The 19,712-nt window shown below is 51.1% G+C and overlaps 8 protein-coding genes across 8 annotated transcripts; 3 read left to right on the plus strand and 5 right to left on the minus strand.

Annotated features, from left to right (window-relative positions):
- Positions 1 to 464: 464 nt before the first annotated feature.
- BUD5 (Ras family guanine nucleotide exchange factor) lies at positions 465 to 3,794 on the plus strand (the record flags this gene model as incomplete). Its single annotated transcript, XM_018857748.1, has 1 exon — positions 465 to 3,794. One exon carries the CDS (start codon positions 465 to 467, stop codon positions 3,792 to 3,794), a length of 3,330 nt encoding a protein of 1,109 aa, XP_018710722.1.
- A 143-nt stretch (positions 3,795 to 3,937) lies between these two features.
- ACO2 (aconitate hydratase) lies at positions 3,938 to 6,647 on the plus strand. The gene has a single exon (XM_018856013.1). It carries the CDS (start codon positions 4,095 to 4,097, stop codon positions 6,501 to 6,503), a length of 2,409 nt encoding a protein of 802 aa, XP_018710723.1. The 5' UTR covers positions 3,938 to 4,094; the 3' UTR covers positions 6,504 to 6,647.
- An 88-nt stretch (positions 6,648 to 6,735) lies between these two features.
- On the minus strand, positions 6,736 to 8,265 carry VMA2 (H(+)-transporting V1 sector ATPase subunit B; the record flags this gene model as incomplete). Its single annotated transcript, XM_018857734.1, has 1 exon — positions 6,736 to 8,265. One exon carries the CDS (start codon positions 8,263 to 8,265, stop codon positions 6,736 to 6,738), a length of 1,530 nt encoding a protein of 509 aa, XP_018710724.1.
- Positions 8,266 to 8,620: 355 nt separating this feature from the next.
- METBIDRAFT_32234 (uncharacterized protein) lies at positions 8,621 to 10,967 on the minus strand. The gene has a single exon (XM_018856014.1). The coding sequence runs from the start codon at positions 10,890 to 10,892 to the stop codon at positions 8,718 to 8,720; it is 2,175 nt and encodes a 724-aa protein (XP_018710725.1). The 5' UTR covers positions 10,893 to 10,967; the 3' UTR covers positions 8,621 to 8,717.
- Positions 10,968 to 11,891: 924 nt separating this feature from the next.
- METBIDRAFT_12254 (uncharacterized protein) lies at positions 11,892 to 13,454 on the minus strand (the record flags this gene model as incomplete). Its single annotated transcript, XM_018854197.1, has 2 exons — positions 11,892 to 13,313; positions 13,341 to 13,454. 2 exons carry the CDS (start codon positions 13,452 to 13,454, stop codon positions 11,892 to 11,894), a joined length of 1,536 nt encoding a protein of 511 aa, XP_018710726.1.
- A 991-nt stretch (positions 13,455 to 14,445) lies between these two features.
- Positions 14,446 to 14,904, minus strand: METBIDRAFT_192799 (uncharacterized protein). The gene has a single exon (XM_018854855.1). The coding sequence runs from the start codon at positions 14,796 to 14,798 to the stop codon at positions 14,559 to 14,561; it is 240 nt and encodes a 79-aa protein (XP_018710727.1). The 5' UTR covers positions 14,799 to 14,904; the 3' UTR covers positions 14,446 to 14,558.
- A 107-nt stretch (positions 14,905 to 15,011) lies between these two features.
- METBIDRAFT_78660 (uncharacterized protein) lies at positions 15,012 to 16,034 on the minus strand (the record flags this gene model as incomplete). The annotated part of the gene is made up of 1 exon (XM_018858910.1): positions 15,012 to 16,034. One exon carries the CDS (start codon positions 16,032 to 16,034, stop codon positions 15,012 to 15,014), a length of 1,023 nt encoding a protein of 340 aa, XP_018710728.1.
- A 1,554-nt stretch (positions 16,035 to 17,588) lies between these two features.
- On the plus strand, positions 17,589 to 18,584 carry PTC4 (type 2C protein phosphatase; the record flags this gene model as incomplete). Its single annotated transcript, XM_018854684.1, has 1 exon — positions 17,589 to 18,584. A coding segment is annotated over one exon (996 nt), but the record flags the coding sequence as incomplete, so codon positions are not given.
- Positions 18,585 to 19,712: the final 1,128 nt, after the last annotated feature.

Genomic DNA, 19,712 nt, shown 5'->3' on the forward strand with positions numbered 1-19,712 from the left:
CGGTGTCCCAGACGGTGGCGCTCACGTCGCCCAGCCTCTTGTCCTCGGGCTTCCGGCAGGACGCCAGCTCCTCGGAGCCCGCCTCCGAACTTCCGCTGAAGTTCCAGAGGCTCTCCATGACCTTGCTGCAGTACGGCCTGAAAGTCTCGGAGGAGTCACACCAGTTCCAGGTGGACTTCTCGCTGAACGTGCAGCGCGAGAACGCGGATGCGCTCCTCTACCCAGGCACCAATAACAACAACCGGACCAGCTCGTACTACCGCAAGATCCGTGCCCACCCACGGCCGCGGCCTGACACAGAGTCCGTATGCCCCTCCAACTCGGCCGCCAGTGAGTCCAGCGAAGCTAGCTCCGCCTCGTACGACCACCTGGTCGACTCGCTGAACTACACGCACGACCTCCACCGCACAGTTTCTGCCACCAGCTCCTCAGGCGACCACAGCCATGCTGTCGCAGGCTCCAGCATGGGCGGCCTCAACATCTCGTACACGGACGACTCAGAGAATGCCACGGCGACCCCCCTTCTGGAGAACCTGTTCGCCGTGCCCCCGCGCAGCGACGTCCCGGACATCGACATGTCCGTGTTGTTCATCAAGGCGCTCCACTCTTTCGACGCTACCCAATCGCAGGAGGAGTCTGAAAACTCGGTGTGTCTCTCGTTCAACCATGGCGACTTGGCTTTCGTCCACACCATCGACGACTCTGGCTGGGGCGAAGTTACGCTCTTGGAGACGCTCGATCGCGGCTGGATCCCGATGAACTTCTTTTCTGTAGCAGTCAACGACGAGCACGACGCGTCTCCAAACAAAACCACTGCTTTGTCTTACGCGCACTACATGGGGCCCCTCCTCGACTCGTGTGGGAAATTTCTCTCCAACCCCATCTCCCACACCTCGAGATACGGAAAGAAAACGTTCTCCATAAAAATAATCAACAGCGTGCGTAACGGTGTCCGCAGATTGCTCCAGGAAACGGACTGTTTATCACGGTCCAACGAGATCGTGATCAAGAAACCCATTGTGAGAAAATGTCGCAAATCGCTCTTGTCGGATTGGTACACATTGATGTCCAAAGCAGATGAGTTCAAGGGCACTTCCAATTACGAGAAGATTGAAATTTTGACACTTTTGGTGTTTCAGGTAACCCGGCGGGCAACCGCGTTTTTTGATGTCTGGGCCCGGGAGAGTCAAGACATCATCAAGAGAGATACCGAGATTTCATTGCGTGATGATTTAGAAAAGTACCCTCTTTTGCGCAACCCCCCAAGCGCAAGGCAGAGAGTGGCTGAAATCAATTCAGTTTTGTACTCCTATTTGTCTTTGATTATCGGCAGACTTGACTTGGTGGAACACAATCCTTCTGGGTGTGATCTTTTGGAAACTATGGTTCACCATATCATTTTGCTTTTAAGGGAATTGCTCTTCATTTCCAAAACTGGCTCGGACTTGTATGCGGAAAAGCCTCCTGATCTCGATGATTCTCTCGACTCTCTCCTATCTCTCGTCAACCAGATTGTCACTGGCGTAAAGACATTGGTCATCAATACGTTGAGCGAGTCTGGAAATCACTCCAATTATTCTCAAAGTCTGCATAGCAAGGGTCAATACTCCCATACCAATGACGGAAAGGCGCTCATTATTATCGCCGCAAACATGGTACACGCCATAGCATTGACTATCAGCTGTATCCGTAAAACCCTCGAGCCAATTGGTGACTACAAGCTCAGTTCTGAAAGAGCGTACCCAGACTACTCGCAAATCAGGATCTCACCAGAGGAATTCACTAAAATTTGCTCTGTTGGTTTAGTCAAGTCACTTGACCTCAATGTTAGCGACTTGCGGTCATTGAAGCAGAAGAACCAAAAGTCCTCAAATCGTTATTCAACTTTTCGTTCCGGAGAGCCCGGTGGGCATGGTATCACCGCCAATGGTATTGACTCACTTCACAAAGCGATTCTTGTCGACACAGAAGCATCTGCTCCGTTTGGGTCTGGCCAGGAGTTTAAACAATATCTCTCTTCCGAAGGGACCCAAACAGAGTCGGAAAGCTTCACCATACAAGACGAGCTTCTTGTGGATTCTAATGGTAATTTGCTCGGTGCCTCGTTCAAGGGTCTCATTTTCACATTGACAAATGAAACTTCCCCCCCTGAGTACTTTTTTGTGTCTGCTTTCTTTATCTGCTTTCGCAATTTTGCCAGTGGTCTCAACTTAGCAGAGCTGTTAATTCATCGTTTTGAGTGTGACTATTCTATCGAAGCTAATAAAGATGTTCTGCTACCGGTGAAACTTCGAAATAGGCAGAAGATCATTTGCAAAATGTTTCAAATTTGGATGGAATCCTACTGGGATTATAAGAACGACCATGAATACTTGAGCACTTTGATAAACTTTTTCAATGAAGCCGTGTTTGGAGTCTTGCCTTTCGAAGCGATGAAGCTAATTGAAGTCGCATCCAGACTTGTAACCCAAAACCACGAGACTGATCAGTTTATTAGCAGAAACATTTCGCTCGCGAAGATAAAGAGAAAAAACCTGCTCCTACCAAACGGTGACTCTAGTCGAGCCCTTGCCTCCAGATACTCGATGGTGGACGGATATGAGTTATCAAAAATCAACACAAACAGCTCAGTGGCCAGCTCTCTAAAGTCCATGACTTTACATTTGCCATTGGCAGTGAGTGGGCCGACCACTGCTACAAGCTCATTGCTAACAAAAAGCCAACTCACTGCTATTGAAACTCTCGTGATTACTTATCGGTCTGTTTTGCGTGAAAACTGGGTACCCAAAGCGTTGCTCGAATCAAGAGACTTCGTTATAGCAGATATCCGCGGTCTCTTACCAAAATGGTATGCACTCAGTGATCAAAACTGGGTTTTATCCAACTACCGTCCCAACCTTTTGGATTTTAATGGCTTGGAAATTGCAAAGCAACTCACGCTTATCGAATCTGAGATTTTCTGTTCTATCCGAGCAAGCGAATTGGTTGACGGAAATTTCACCGCCAAGAAAGCGCATTTGAAATTGGCAAAGAATGTGCGGCAGTCATTATTGTTCACTAATTACCTATCCGAGTACGTCGTGGAGTCCGTGTTGCAACCGCAAATTAATGATAAAGTGAGAGTAAGCATCATAAAAACATGGTTGAAGATTGCAATATCCTGCTTGTATTTGCGAAACTTCAATTCCTTGGCTGCAATTATCACCTCTTTACAGTCTCATTTAATCACCAGATTAACAAGGCTCTGGAGCGACCTCTCCGAAAAATACACTGAGTTGTATGAATATTTGTGCTGCATTATCCACCCAGAAAAAAACTACAATTTGTACAGAACTAAGTTGAAGAGCTTCTTGTTATCCAACGAATACAACATTCCAGTTGTGCCTTACTTCTCGTTGTTTCTTCAAGATTTGACGTTTGTTACTGACGGAAACCCGAACTACAGAACAGCAAATACATTCTTGAAGCAGAAATTGATCAATATCGACAAATACCTCAAACTCACACGAGTGATTGCCGATATAGAGAGTTTACAAATCCCTTATGCGAGGAACACTGGGGGCAGACTAATGAGAAGCGGAACACTCTTCTCGCTCACTCCATCGAAGAAGAATGAATCGCACCTGCTGAATGGACTCGATGAATATTTCATCGCGAGTGTACCGGCACTAAAAGAGTTGATTCTACTCGAGCTCTGGAAGATCTCCCAAGTTAACAAGAAGGAGGAAGACCGGGCATGGAAGTTGAGTTGTGTCGTCCAGCCTAGAGACACCCCTCAAGTTCCTCAAGCTTAGCACTGTTTATATCTAATACTAATTTGTTGCTTGATACGAGTCATAGAGACGTGCAGGAACGTGCGTGCCCGCTGGTACTCTAACCTCTGCGGCACTATCAGTGATGAGTCACGATATGACTGATTGGGTTCGGTGCGCCTTATCAACTGCGCACTATAAGCACAACTGCTGGCTCGATCATTGGACAACTTTGTTCCTGCCTGCAAGGTATTCAGGCTACCTAGTGAAATTTCACTCTGCAAATTTTTGATCTGGTCACCCAAATATCTCTCTCAGATTCTTATAAACGGAAACTTCAGAATGTTGGCCTCTAGAAACTATTCAAGAGTTTCGGCCAAGGCCCTCAGGCGGTCTTTGGCCACCCTGACGGATTTTGCGTCTTCGTTTAATGTGCCCGCAGAATACCAGGCCAGATGCCCGCCATATGCCAAGTTGGTGAAGAATTTGGACACTGTGAATCGTGTCACAGGCAACCAGCCCTTGACTTTGGCTGAAAAAATCTTGTACTCGCATTTGGTTGACCCAGAACAAACGATGGCTTCGGTGAACGGGGACTCCTCCAAACTTAGAGGTGAGCAATACTTGAAGTTGAACCCAGACCGTGTTGCCATGCAAGACGCGTCTGCACAAACTGCGTTGTTGCAATTCATGACAACCGGAATGTCGCGTACTTCTGTTCCAGCCTCCATCCATTGTGATCACTTGATTGTGGGCAAAGACGGTGCCGAAAGCGACTTGATCAGCTCGATTGCCACGAATAAGGAGGTTTTCGACTTCTTGCAGAGTTGTGGAGAGAAGTACGGCATTCAATTCTGGGGCCCTGGCTCCGGTATTATCCACCAGATTGTGCTTGAAAACTTCTCTGTCCCTGGTTTGATGATGCTTGGTACCGACTCTCATACCCCCAATGCCGGTGGTTTGGGTGCAATTGCCATTGGTGTTGGTGGTGCTGATGCTGTTGATGGTTTGACCGGTACTCCCTGGGAATTGAAGGCCCCCAAGGTTTTGGGTGTCAAGTTGACTGGAAAGTTGAGCGGATGGTCCTCTCCAAAGGACGTGATTACTTACTTGGCGGGTCTTTTGACTGTGCGCGGAGGCACTGGGTGTATTGTGGAGTACTTTGGCGAAGGTGTTGAGACTTTGTCCTGTACTGGCATGGCCACCATCTGTAATATGGGTGCTGAGATTGGCGCAACCACCTCGACCTTCCCATACCAGGAGGCTCATCGCAGATACTTGCATCAAACCAACAGAGGTCCAATTGCAGATGCAGCAGATGTTGCTTTGAGGAAGTACAACTTCTTGACGGCAGATGCGAATGCTCAGTACGACAAGGTCATTGAGATCGACTTAAACACCTTGGAGCCCCATATCAATGGACCCTTCACCCCTGACTTGTCCACGTCGATTTCAAACTTTGGAAAAACTGCCAAGGCCGAGAGCTGGCCCTCTACTGTGAGTGCTGGTTTGATCGGATCTTGTACCAACTCCTCGTATCAGGACATGTCCCGTGCTGCCTCGATTGTCAGGCAAGCAGAAAAAGCGGGAATCAAACCAAAGATCCCATTTTTTGTCACACCCGGCTCCGAGCAAATTAGAGCCACCATCGAAAGAGATGGGTTGATTGATGTGTTCGAGAGAAACGGTGCTATTGTTTTAGCAAATGCATGTGGACCCTGCATCGGTCAATGGGACAGAACAGATGTTCCCAAGACCTCCACTGAATCAAACGCCATTTTCACTTCTTTCAACAGAAATTTCAGGGCAAGAAACGATGGCAACAGGAACACCATGAACTTCCTTACCTCCCCTGATATTGTCACTGCCATGATCTACTCTGGTGATATGAACTACAACCCCATCACAGACTCGATCGCGACAGAAAAGGGGCAATTCAAATTCGAGGCTCCAACTGGTGATGAGTTGCCAAGCTCAGGCTTCATCAAAGGCCGCGAAATGTTCTACCCCGACCCTAACCCACAACCAAAGGCAGACGTGCAGATCAGTGTTTCTCCAGAATCTGACAGATTGCAGCTTTTGGAGCCTTTTGCGCCATGGTCCGGCGAAGAGCTCACCACCACCGTGTTGTTGAAGGTTGAAGGCAAGTGTACCACTGATCACATTTCTGCTGCTGGAGCTTGGTTGAAATACAAGGGACATTTGGAGAACATTTCTTACAACACCTTGATTGGTGCCGTCAACAAAGAAACAGGTGAGGTTAACAAGGCCTACGACTTGAACGGGGATGCTTACTCTATTCCTGAACTTATGTTCAAGTGGAAGGAAGATAAGCGTCCATGGATTGTTGTGGCTGAACACAACTACGGAGAGGGATCAGCTAGAGAGCACGCAGCGATGTCTCCAAGATTCACGGGCGGGTCCATCATCTTGGTCAAGTCTTTCGCCAGAATCCATGAAACTAACTTGAAGAAGCAGGGTATGTTGCCCTTGACTTTTGCCAACGAGGCCGACTACGATAAGATTTCATCTGGTGACGAACTCACTACCGTCGACTTGCGTGATATGGTTGCCAAGGATGGTAACAACGGTGGCTTCTTGAAGATGAATGTCAAGAAGAGAGATGGTTCCGAGTTTGAGTTGTTGTGCAAGCACACGATGTCGAAGGATCAAATCGACTTCTTCAAGGCTGGCTCTGCGATCAACTACATTGGAAACTTGAAGAAAGCTCAGGAAGCTGCTCTGAACTAAGCGGTGGATCCCATGTCGTATTTCAACGTGGCCTAGGCATTCCCTGGCTGCCTTATCAGCATATAATTAATGTACAATAGAAGTCTAGAGCCTTTGTCCTGACCAATGATGCAACACCAATAAGTTTTTGTTTAATATAGTATATACCATGCAATCGATCATGCTATATCATTGTCTAACATCGATATCAAAGAAGTGAATGGAAGCAGCGTGAGACGGATGCTTACTCGCTCTAGGCATCGATTAAATCGTGCGATTGGTCTGGGTTCTCGTCATCCTCGTCGTCTTCATCCTGTTCACTGGATCTGTCGTAGAACTCATCCAAGATTTTAGGACTGATTCTGTTCAACATCTCTTTGGGGAAGATTCTCAACAAAGACCAGGCAAGATCCAAGGAGTCAAAGATGGATCTGTCCTCGTAAGCACCCTGGGCAATGAAGTTCTTCTCGAACTTCTCCAAGAACTCCAAGGCCAACTTGTCCTCAGTGGACAAAGCCTCCTCACCGACGACAGATTTCATGGCGGCGGCGTCTCTTCCAATAGCGTACTTTGCATACAACTGGTTAGAAACATCACCGTGATCTTTTCTGGTCATGCCCTCACCAATAGCAGACTTCATCAAACGAGACAAAGAAGGCAATACATTGATTGGTGGGTAGATACCTCTGTTGTCCAATTGACGGTCCACAAAGATTTGGCCCTCGGTAATGTAGCCGGTCAAATCGGGAATTGGGTGTGTAATATCATCGTTAGGCATAGTCAAAATTGGAATCTGCGTAATGGATCCGTTTCTACCTTCAACTCTACCGGCTCTCTCGTAGATGGTAGACAAGTCAGTGTACATATAACCTGGGTAGCCTCTTCTGCCCGGAACCTCCTCTCTGGCGGCAGAAACCTCTCTCAATGCATCGGCGTACGAGGACATATCAGTCAAAATAGTCAAGACGTGTCTCTCTGTCTGGTAAGCCAAGTACTCGGCGGTGGTCAAGGCCAATCTAGGCGTGATGATTCTCTCAATGGTGGGGTCGTTGGCCAAGTTCAAGAACAACGACGTTCTGTCCAAGGAGCCGTTTTCCTCAAAGTCTTGTTTGAAGAATCTCGAGGTTTCCAAGTTGACACCCATGGCAGCAAAGACAATCGAGAAGTTGTCCTCGTGTCCATCGTGAACATCCTTAGTGGGTCTCACCAAGCCTGCCTGTCTACAAATTTGGGCGGCGATTTCGTTGTGCGGCAAGCCGGACGCCGAAAAAATGGGGATTTTTTGGCCTCTTGCAATCGAGTTCATTGTGTCGATGGCAGAAACACCCGTGGAGATCATTTCCTCTGGGTAGATACGAGCGTAGGGGTTGATTGGGGATCCGTTAATATCCAAGTAGTCCTCGGCGAAAATTTTGGGGCCCTTGTCAATAGGACGACCGGAGCCATCAAACACACGGCCCAACATATCCTCGGACACGGAGATCTTCAAGTTTTCTCCCGTGAACTCGACTCTTGTTTTTTTGATATCAATGCCCGAGGTTCCCTCGAAAACTTGCACAATTGCCTTCAGACCACGAACTTCCAAGACCTGGCCTGCACGCACTGTGCCATCAGGCAAAGTCAAGTTAACAATCTCGTTGAAACGAGGAAACTTAACATTGTCCAAAATCACCAAAGGGCCGTTGACGCCGCCTACGGTATTGTAGTTGATTCTGGGCTTGATTTTGAAGCCCTCCGAAACGGCCTTTTTGTTTAAATCGAACAATTCTTTGTCAGACAACATGATATGTATTCAGGAAAGAGCGGTGTGCACCAGAAGTTGTAGGTTGCAAGTGAGCCGTTATCAGGGTTCGACGATAATTTAAGATTGGGCCGAGATAGGTGGCGGGCGCAGGGTTACGCACGCGTGCCTGGAATTACGCCTAGTGGGTAAGATATCCATTCTACAACACGTGCCGCACAAAGGCAGTTTTTGTATCATCCCGAATCTTCTTGGATGAGACAAGTGTAAATTTGAGAGTGCCCAAAGGACCAGAGGGCCGGGCTTTTTATTTTGAAGTGGCTTTCAACAGTTTCTAGAATTTCAAGGGTAGTTTTGACGAAACGCGAACTTTGGAGGAAAAGTGGGTTTTACCACGCCACTTTTTAACGTATTGTTTTAATTCACCAAAAGCCTTGACCTTAATATTCATATATAATTACCCGGGAGTTGCACATGTCAAAACTCAACTCATATTAAAACATCTTGCTAACCATGTCCCAGTCCTCGAGGTGTGCCCTCGACTGCTGCATTATGGAATTTGCGCCCACTCGATCGAGGTGCGCCAGGTTGCGTGCCAGGTTTCTCTGGCCACCAGCTCTGCCTGAAATTAGATCATACACATTTCGCAGAATTTCCTTGATGTCGTAGTCTGGAATTGTAGCTCCACTTCCAGATAAGTGCAGTGATGAGTGTCTCTTCCCTGTGCCGTTGCCGTCATTAAAAGTCAATTTCATCTCGTCTCTTTCTGTATTAGTCTCGCTTACCATGCCGTAAATCACGTTGTCTGAAACTGAAGATGGCGTGGTGGCTGGGGTGGGGTCCCGTCCTTTCGACCAGAATCTTGTATAGAGCCTTGATAATTTCTTGGAGGGTGTATTCTCGAATTTTACCAAGGAAGTCCCGCTATCACTAGCCCAGGATTCCCGCATTGAGCGTTGTTCTTCGTTAAGACTTGTTTCCTGAGAGGCGTCAATGCTATTGCTCATGTCAGTCGCATTTTGGGACGAGGTATTCTGATGTCGTGCTTTTAGCTTTTGCTGAAAGTATGGATCCAAACTTGCCACTATCAGCAAGATTTCTTTGAAATCGTACAAAAATCTACCCTTTGCGGCCTTTTCGTCGTCAAGTTTAGTCCGCAGATTGCCTCCAACAAAACACAGCTGTGTTTCTTTGAAGCTGCTCAAAAAGCCAGGTCCAAGAATGCTTCGAAGAAGTTCATTGAAAGTGATCAATATTTTGACGACAACAAAGACGAACCGTAGATACTCGTTTGGTCTTAGCTTCACGAACGGTTTGGTGAGGATGCGGTGCGGAACAATGACGATTTTTTTTCCATGTAAGTCTGTTCTACAATTTCCATCCTTTCGAAAGCCGTTGTGCAACGCAGTCTCTTGCTCGAGTAGCGCATTATTCACACGTGGTGGATTTACGATGCTTTGGGAAGATGGGTCATGTGCATCTGTCTTGTTCTTTTCTCCGACCATGACAAACATGCTTTTATCTCCTTTCTGAAAAGTCTGGCCAGATCCTGCGGACAGGGTTTCATCGGATGCCTCAGCTTCCTTGACACTGGATCGGCGTTGAAGGTTCATCGTACGGAACGATTTGGGCACATGGATAATCTTATCTTTGATTGTGATTTTCTCTTGATCTCTTGAAGACATTTCCGAAGGCCGGTCCTCAAATACTGGCTCTCTTTCACACGCAGACTCTTCTTCGGCAATACCAGCCATGTGAGCTCCTTCCCCCGGGTCCCGTAGAATGCTGTGGATTTTGGACTGAACAGAATCGTAGAATTTCCGGTCGGGAAGAAGTCTTTTTAAGCTCTCGAGGTATGGTAGCTCCAAAGCATCAAAATCTGCTTTGAAAAGGTCAAACAAAAGGATCTGGAGCCGAATCATGTCTTCTAGAAAGGTGTTGAGCGCTACGATCAGTGTTTCTAGTAGCTGGGATAATGGAAGCACGGGCCTGTCGCAAAACTCAAGCACCAGACCCGATTCTGTGGCTTTGACATGGCTTGAGAACATGCATTCCCGGAACACTTTATAGCTGGAATACTGCCTGAGCGTGGCCTGACGAGAGACTCGCCTCATGCGCTCAAATTGGATCGAAATGAGTTCCCTGTCCAAGCTCTCGCGCTTTCGGCTGTAGTCCCCCAGCATTTTGTTCTCGGCGGCTTGAATACGGCAGCGATCGCTCTCGATTTTCGAGGCCAAGGCTTCGGTTTTCTTGGCTAGAGCTTCGTTTTTTCTAGCTAGAGACTCACACGACTTTTCAAGACTTTTGTTCTTCATTCGCCTGTGCGCAATATCGAGTTTCTGTAGGTTGAGTGCTAGTTGGAGCACCACATTGCGTCGTGGCCGTGGAATCTCCGAAGCTTTTCCGTCTTTGCTGGCGTCAGGGGATACTTGGGGAGTCGCAGTTAGGGTCTTGAAATCGTGGCCGTCCGTGTCTTTCATACGCTCACAAACATCGAATATACAGTTGATTTGCGCACGCATTTGGGAGTTCCACTGCTCATTTTCAATGACCGAGTTTCGGATGATCTCAATGCTCTTATGAACACAGTTCCCGCAGACTAGATCTCGATGTAGTGGCGTCTTCTGGTGGGCACATAAGAAACATGATGGGCGGGGCAGCGTTGCCATTGTGCCACATATGAGGAAGGGCCTAGAATCAGCAGTTGTGATTTCTGGGATCCGTCTTTATTGGGCTGGTCTACGTTGTACTCTGCACTGGTGTATGCTGTCTTAATGGAGGCGAGGAGTGCACGGGGAGATTAGATTAGTTGGCGCGCCATGCAGGACGACCAAAGTCCAATAGGCGACTTTGTTGATGACTTCCGGCAACTACTAGTTAGAAAGCTTCCTTGGCCATATATTGTGCTTGCTTGCGGTAAATATATGTGTGAGATACTTTGAGCGGTGGTCTGTGATACGAAAACAAACCGACCGTGAACGGCTTCATGGATATACACAACCTTGTCTGATGAGATGGTGTCCCGGTATGCAGACACGTGCATGGCCCCGTCTGGGACCGTCGAGGGTTAGTGGTGATATGGAAGGCGATGCGAAGAGGAACGCGAGGCGAGTGGAAGGCGAGGTCTGGTGCCTTGAAGTGATTTCGTGGTCTGGGTGCGATTGCTAGCCCAGATTTGCCGCCAAGTATTTCCATCTGGCACCTCTAGTTGATCAAGAAAATGTTTCCATCCGGCATCTCTAGTTGATCAAGAAAATGTTTCCATCCGGCATCTCTAGTTGTACAAGATGATGTTTCCATCCGGCCTCTCTAGTTGTACGCGCAGATGATTCCATCCGGCACCCCTAGTTGTACACGCGAATGTCTCCATGGCTGGCTGCTAGAGCATCGCCCTGTCTTGCGTGCCAATCCAGAGATGTAGCAGCGCACAGCAAGAGCTCACAAGTCACGAGCACCAGCCCCGGCCGTTCCCAAAGCAGCATTTGCCCAAGCTTGCGGAGAAAAAGAAAGTCTTCGGTGGTCAAGGGAAGCGTGCACGTGGGCGGATCGCCACACAACACAAGGGCACGCGACAGGCCCAGCGGCCCCGGACAAGCGCGCCGGGACGCCAATGAGGGTGGCCGTAAAAAGCCGCGGGCCCGAGGAGGCAAGGCCCGCTGCAGCCGCAGTCAGCGTTTTCTCCTCGCCCTCTGGAGGCTCTTGCGCTCCACGACCTCGCGAATCACCAACGCCAAGACCTGGTCGAGGTTCTCCGTGACGTCCATGGCATAGAAGCCGCAGCGCCAGAGCAGCGCTAGCTTCTTGCCGTCGTGGATGAGCGTGGGCGACGCGAGGGGCAGGTTCTTGTGGGTGCACACGATCCAGATGGGCGGCGGGCACAGCGGGTCGGCCGGGTCCAAAGACGTGGCGAGCAACTTGTGGTGCAGCAGGCCGGGCTGGAGCGAGCCGTGCGCGTCGAACATGGTGCGGAGCGCCGTCTTGAGCGAGAACATGTCCTTCTCCTTCTCCTGGTCCCACCGCGTGCGGTAGGTGTGGTACTCGCGCCAGGCCTCCTCGAGCCCGGCCTTGATGACCGGGAGAAGGCTGAGCGTGGTGTCCTGTGCGGAGCCTGCGGCGCTGCTGCCCAGACCCGGGGCCTGCTGCCCGGCCACCAGCTCGTCGTACTGCGGCGGCTCCGCGGACGGCACGGCGCTGTAGAAGAGAAAGTAGCCGTCGATGGCGCCGTTCATCTCGCCGGCGCCGCTGGCGACCAACAACGGCTCGGTGTTCACGGGCTGGCGCGGCGTGTCGGCCAACTTGCGCAACACGTTCTTGCCGAGGCGCGCGTGCAACGACGCCTCCAAGAACGGGATGAACTGGCTGCTGTTGAAGGCCGGCGTGTCGATGAGCTCGGCCAAGATGGGCGAGATCCGCGCCACGTCCGAGTCGCCGTCGCCCCACACGGCGGCGTAGACCTCGTTCTGGGAGCCGTGCGGCGCGTCCCCGGCCGGGCCGGGCAGCGGCGTTTTCTTCACGGCGGCGCGCACCAACGCGTCGGACACCACGGGGCTCAAGAGCAAGTCGCCGCGGGCCAGCGCGTGCTCGAGGAAGCGCCTGGAGCTGTGCTGGTCTAGAATGAGCCGCAGCGCGGCGCTCTGCGCCTGGTACGTGAACAACACGGGCGTGGTTTTGCGCAGCGGGTAGTACGTGTCGCGGTACGTGCCGCACGAGAGCTTCAGGATCGTGGCGGTCTTGCCCGTGCGGGGCCCGCCGAGGAACGCGAGCCGGATCGGGTCCTTGACATTGACAGGCTCTGTGGCGGCGGAGCTGGCCGTGTGCTGCGGCTTCATCAGCGGTTCGGAGCGGGGGGTGGGCGAGGTGCACGGGTTTGCTTGCTGCTGCTTGCGCGGGGTGCTCGTGCCGTTGGGTGTGGCACAGGTCCCAGTGCTGGGGAAGAAGCGGAGTAGGCCCGGCACTGATTTCTCAGCGGGCACGGCGCCCGCGCGGCTGTGGAGAAGGGTCACGTGACCACACCGCCCGCCGGGCTGGCGGCGGCCCTTCGGCCGGGGCGAGGGATCTTCACCTCCAGGGACGCGTGCTGCTCGTTTTGGCTCCCTGCTGGCCGTTTATCGCGACACCGGGTCTTGAGTGTTGTGTACTGCAAATCGAACTGCGTTGTTGGAAAGAGGCGATGCCGGACGGGGCGGAAGCGCGCCTGCGCGCGAGGCGCGGGCCTGGTTATGGGTGTACATGGGGGCGCTGGTATGTGTGGCCTGGGGTATTCATGGTGTGGAATTGATTTTTTTTTTCTTCTGGCGAGGGTGCCAGAGAAGAGGCTTTGATGGTTTGTTGGTGTAGGTGTTTAGTGTGGGTGTTTAGGGCAGGGAGGTGTTTAGTGTGGGTGTTTATTAGTGGAGGTGCTCAGGGTTGGTGTTCATCAGTGGAGGTGTTTAGTGTAGGTGTTTATTCGTGGTATTTATTGGTGTAGGTGTTTGTTAGTGGTGTTTATTCGTGGTGTTGATCATTGGAGGTGTTTATTTGTGTAGGTGTAGGTGTTTAGTGTAGGTGTTTAGTGTAAGTGTTTAGTGTAGGTGTTTGTTGTAGGTGTTTGTTGTAGGTGTTTATTCGTGGTAATTATTGGTGTAGGTGTTTGTTAGTGGTGCTTATTCGTGGTCTTTATTAGTGATGTTTATTCGTGGTCTTTATTCGTGGTCTTGATAAGTGTAGGTCTTAATTCGTGGTGTTCATTGGTGATGTTCATTAGTGTATGTCTGTGTTGGTGTAGGTGTTTATTAGTGATGTTTATTAGTGTAGGTGTTTAGTGTAGGTGCTCAGGGTAGGTGTTCAGTGTAGCTGTTTATGGCTGTATTAGGATGTGCCAAGCCCATTTCCCGTCGGCCTTCATTTCTGACCTGCACTTCGTAAGCTATCAAGACCCTGGCCCAGGGCCGTCTGATTGCAAGAGCCACTGTTTTCCTCAGATGGCATGCAGTCTGACAGGTCATGTTGGTTGGCCTGAGGGACGCGGTTCGCAGGTTTCGCACCCATTCGCATCCATGGACGGGCACTTGTTCGTACATCACTATAAAACAGTGTCCGTGAACTAACTAGGATTGCCCACAGATGAACAGCTTGGCAGCCCTGTCTCTATGAACTGGGCAGACGTAGCATATTCAGGCTGTCGATCGGAGGTCTCATGGAAGCTTGCTGGCGACCACCAAATCCTACCTGTTGGAGACGCTTCTACCGAGTGGTGCACTTTTGGAAGCATTAAAACAGCTCCCAAAACAGTACCACTTCTGATCAACACTTTGATCAAGACGGAGCCCAGTAGGATTGCCAATGCAACCCATCTCCTAACTTCGAGAAAAGCACCAAATCACAACGTCCCCTTGGATACTGCGCTGCATGTAAATGAAGGAGCAACAAAGAATTGAAAAGACCAAAGGAGAACTGGAAAAAGCCGTAGTCTTCAAATCATTCTTGTTGCATGCCGTGCACCTCTGACGGATGCAGCCCCAGAGTGTTCTCCCACCAATCCACCCAAGAAGAGAGACTAGAGTTCTCATGCAAGATTGACATTGTAATACAGACATCGAAGCCCCGAGACAAGTGATGGTCGGGGTCGGGTCCAGCCGTTGCCGTCACGTGCTTTTCTGAAAACGACGACTCGTGACGCCTGGAGGCTCGTCATGATCAGTCACCGATACAAGCAAGCAGCACCCGTTTATTCCGGGTCCCCAGACAAGTAAAACATACTACCTCCAGGCCCATTATTCCTCACAAGAAATTCGGGTTCGATTAGCCCATCACACCGAGCACGTGGCCACGCTTAGTTCAGAGTCCCCAGCACCAAAGTATAGGAACCACCGGCCCTTGAACTGCACCACGCCCTCAGTAAACACCACCCGGTTCACCTGGCCCACCACCTCGTTCTTTTCCTCCGGAACCAACACCGGCCGGTCCATGCGGGCCAAAGGCCCGTCCTGCAAATTGTCGTAATCAATGAGCATTTGCGAAATGGTGTATGTGCCCTTTTCGTACATCCCCGAGCCCACCGTCGACGAGTTGTAAAAGAGGACATAGTGGTTGTGTTTCCCGCCGGTATCGATTTTGATGGGCGCCGGGCCAGGCTCAATGAGCCGGTCTTGCCAGTCGAGTATGCCCCTGGCATAGACCTGCGTGCGGATGGTCCAGTGGACCAAGTCATCGCTGACTGCCAACTGGAACCCCGACTCGCCCCAGATCATGTAGTACTTGCCGTCCTTGTGCCGGTCTACAAAGATGGCACCTGACTTCAGCCACCCGTGCCGCACGAAAGGCTCGCCTTTGAGCGACACACAGGCCTCGGCCCACCTGTCTTGCGGGATGACTGGAGGGTGCTTCTTCCACGTGAGCAAGTCGGTAGACTCAGCCACACAGAGCCGGGCCAAGCGGCGGTCATATGCTGTGTACGTAACTATGAACTTCCTCGACTCGGGGTCTCGCACAATACGCGGGTCCTCGCAGCCACCGCCCATTTCCCACGGCTCGGTCGGATACAAAATGGGCTCGGGCCATCTTTTGAAATGGAACCCGTCGTCCAGCCAGGCCAAACCCACCGACAGCACAAGCTGCTTATTTTGCGCCCGGTATAGAAGAAACACGCGGCCGCCTAGCACTATGGCCGCGGCGTTGTATATATAGGCCTCCTCAAACTCGTTGTTCGGGTTGGGCTTCAAAATAGGGTTGCCGGCATATTTGCTGAACTGCGGACCAATGGGGAACGTGGTGGGCGGCCGGTAGTCCGGATCACCGTCCAGAGTATGCGGGCCAATGTCGGGGAAAATCATGCCGGTGTTGCAAGCTTCGGTACTTCCGGGGCGTATAGAGAGTTCAGAGTCTGGGGCGACAATAGAGGAAGAGCGAAGTTGAGCAAGAAAGCGGGCAAGAGAGCAAGCCAGAGAATGAGCTAAGCAGCGAGCAAAGGAAAATACCTACAATGGTTTGCTACCAGGAGAATCCGCTTAGGAGCTGCGCTAATTAAAGTTGCGCACCAAAGACAGAAATTAGTAGCCGTCTGCCGCAGAGGTTTTGCGGCTCGTTGGCTGGTTGGCAAGCAAGCCAAAAATGCCGATTCTCTTGGCTTGCTATGTAATATGTGCTTTATTTGTCTTTTGAACTCAATTGCAAAGTCGAGACGCGTGCTTCAATCCTTTTCTCCGCATGGGGTAACCTAGGGTCAGTGATTAGTCCCTGCACCGTGCAGTCTTCCCCGCCAGCTGGGGTAGACGAGGGAAGGCGATGCGGCCCGCCAAAGAAGAAGCTCCTCAAAACTGGAGCCTCAATGACAAGACGCTTCATGTGATAACCTCCTGGTACACCAGAAACGCAAAAAACAAGGGAAAAAGGGGACAGAGACGAAAAGCAGCGGAGACGGTGTGCCCTTTGCGCAGCGGAGCATCATGAGCTGTGCAGGTTACGTGCCCCACTAGAGCCTCGAGATACCAATTGTCTGGGGTTCTTATGTTTTATGTGCGGGGGGTGGGGCATGAGAATCCCAACTTGCATTCTCACATCTCCAGTTCCAAATCCCCTGTGAGGCTGATATATTGTGACCAGGCAGCATGTTCTGGGCCCAAGTCGTTTCGGACCCAAGCAGCCCCCGCGGCCCAACCCAAAAACGCTGCCAGGCCCTGGACCAAAAAAGCGCGGATCCAGGGCCGCATTCGCTGCCTCGTATTGGGAGCGAGCCTTGCGTCTCCCACAGCCGGGGCCAAGATGGCCGCAGCGGTCGAGCAGATTTTGGCCCCAGCATCATGAAGCCCCGACTATTCTGTCCAATGAGCCACGGGCCTTTCAGCGGCGTGGTGTTCTTGTATTCTGAAGTGGCATTGTGATTTTTCGGTCGTCCGATATGCTGGTGTTCTGATCTTTATCTTCTGATCTTCTCTATCTTCTAGTTTGTCTATCTTCTGGTGTTCTCAACCACCTCTGATCTTCTCATGTTCTCTGACCTACTGATATACTGATCGCCGGGGAAAACCCAGCACATCTGGCGAGCCTGGCAACTCCGGCAGATTTGTTCCTTGTTTAGTCAATTCTGATCTTATAAATATTTTATTACAAAAAATCCTCCCTCCTTAATTGCCTCGTCTGCGGGAACAAGCCCCGACAGCCCGCCTTTGCCGGTTCTCAGCGCCAAAAACACTCGGGCCTACGCAGGCCTGCCATCCCAGCGCAAAGATACCACAGCTTCTTCTCCCGCAAATTCCCCAAAGGCCCCGAAACCACACAAAACAAGCCCCCCAAAACACTCCACCACACCACACCACATACATAAAACACACGCAAAACCACGCCGATCAAACCCCTCACTATCCCCGTCCAAGCACACATTTTCCACCATGGGCCAATTGATGTCCCACCCGATGGAGGAGAAATCCATCGAGTACCACACCTTCGACACCATCTCCTACTGCGTGGGAGCCATGCAAGGATACCGCTTGAGCATGGAAGACGCCCACGACGCGCGGATTTCGGAAAACGAGGCGTTGGCCGTCTTCGGCGTTTTCGACGGCCACGGCGGCAAGGACGTGGCCCACATTTTGCGCTCCACACTCGTGGCCAAAATCTTCAAGCATCTCAACGGGTACATAACCGCCGGCAGCGCCCCGCCCCGCTTGGCCACGTTCACAAAGACACTCACCAATTGCTTTTTCGAGGTGGACGCGGGGCTCCCCGACAAAACGGCCGCCAATTGTGGGTCGACGGCTATCGTGCTGACCGTGGTGGCCGGGCGCTACATCATCGTGGCCAACACCGGCGACTCGCGGTCGATTCTCTCGTTGCCGGGCGGCCACGCCAAGACGCTTTCGTTCGACCACAAGCCGTCCCACATGGGCGAGCGGGTGCGGATCGAAAACAGCGGCGGCTACGTGCTCAACTCGCGGGTCAACGAGATCTTGGCGTTGTCCCGCGCGTTCGGCGACTTGAAGTTCAAGATCCCGTGGCTCCAGCTCGACGCAGTGGGGAAAAACAACTCTGTGTTGGAGCAGAACCGCAAGTACTGCAAACAGGACTTGGTGTTGCTACCGCCCGAGCTATTCCAGGTGACGGTGGAGCCCGAGCTCATGGTCTACGATCTCCAGGCCCTTGACATGCCCGAGTTCATGGTCTTGGCCTGCGACGGCATCTGGGACTGCTTCACCAATGACCAGTTGGTGCGGGCGATCCGAGAAAAGCTCGGCCATGGCTGGACTTTGCAGCATATCACCGAGTATGTTTTGAACGAGTGCATTGCCATGGCGTCCAGTGCCACGGGGATTGGCTTCGACAACATGACGCTTATGATTGTCGCTCTCCACCCAAAGACCACCATGGACGAGTGGCGCACCGCCATGGAAACACGGGTGACCAAAGAACAGTCGTGAAGACATGGGCGATCCTGTCGAGACACCCAATAGATCCCAGGGACTTGGTTCTTTCTAGCGTTGCTAGGACCGTCTTGCACCTCCGAGCGCGTGGAACTGTCCCTTTTATGTGGAGGGAGACACTGTGTCTGCTTTCAAAGGCGAAAGCTGCGGGCGACATCAATTCAAGAGGGCACTCGTTGCTATTTGCGGGATCCACGGGAAACAGGTCAACGCCTGGAAAGCACATTTATGTACCATGACGCCGTCGATGGAAAATCTGGACATAATTCCAGGGGGAGGGTCTGCAAATTATGTGAGCGTTCAGGTGTGATGAGGCTGGGCATGTCAGGTCTGAAGAGCCACGCCCCCACGCAGATTCCCTGTGTAGCGCTGATCAAACCTGTCCCACAATGACTCTCGCTCTTCAGAACAGAAATCAAGTCTCAAGGTGAAGATTTCACAACCCAGGGATATCAAGGTCACGAGAGGAAATACTTTCTTGCATCAAGACATTATTTATTGACACTGGCGAATACATTGTTGCGCTAACTGTCACTTTTCAGCATACCGCCCGGGGTTACGGTTACGGATGCGGGGCTGTGGCTTTACACAAGCGATTATTTAGAAATTATGTAGTGAATTAAAGACCCGCAGCATGTGTGTTGAGAGGCCTTCCCCATCGCGAGTCAATGCACGCGAGCCATGGAAGAACTCTTGCAGCCGAGTCATTCCATGCGTAATGTACAGACCGCCCTGTACTTCAGCACTTTGTGCTTTCCAATCCAGAGACACTAAACGAGCTAGACTTGACCAGGGTATTTTTTGCTTTTTTTTAAAAATTTTGCCCTTTTCTTCGTGAAAGATTTGTGTTCCTAAAGTTAAAAACAGTGGACATGTCCTTTGGTACCCCGGTCATGCCCTTGGTGTAGTACTATAAACCATGCCACTTTCGCGCAAGGGCCAAAAAAAGCCCATTGTTGCTGGGGCCATCTTGTCTTCACCAGGCATGAGCACCAATAGCGCCTTCGCGTTTTGCTGGGTAAACCATCTATTCTCTGTGAACAACAACTCTTCCACATACGAGTACGGATCAAAGATATCAAAAAGTTGCGGGTC

The sequence above is a fragment of the Metschnikowia bicuspidata genome, assembly GCF_001664035.1.
Source record: "Metschnikowia bicuspidata var. bicuspidata NRRL YB-4993 chromosome Unknown METBIscaffold_4, whole genome shotgun sequence".
NCBI classification, from domain to species: Eukaryota; Fungi; Ascomycota; class Pichiomycetes; order Serinales; family Metschnikowiaceae; genus Metschnikowia; species Metschnikowia bicuspidata.

Bases quoted from the DNA above. Each gene is read 5' to 3' on its own strand.
- ACO2 (XM_018856013.1), top strand. From the start codon at position 4,095: ATGTTGGCCTCTAGAAACTATTCAAGAGTTTCGGCCAAGGCCCTCAGG.
- METBIDRAFT_32234 (XM_018856014.1), bottom strand. From the start codon at position 10,892: ATGGCAACGCTGCCCCGCCCATCATGTTTCTTATGTGCCCACCAGAAG.
- METBIDRAFT_192799 (XM_018854855.1), bottom strand. From the start codon at position 14,798: ATGTCTGTATTACAATGTCAATCTTGCATGAGAACTCTAGTCTCTCTT.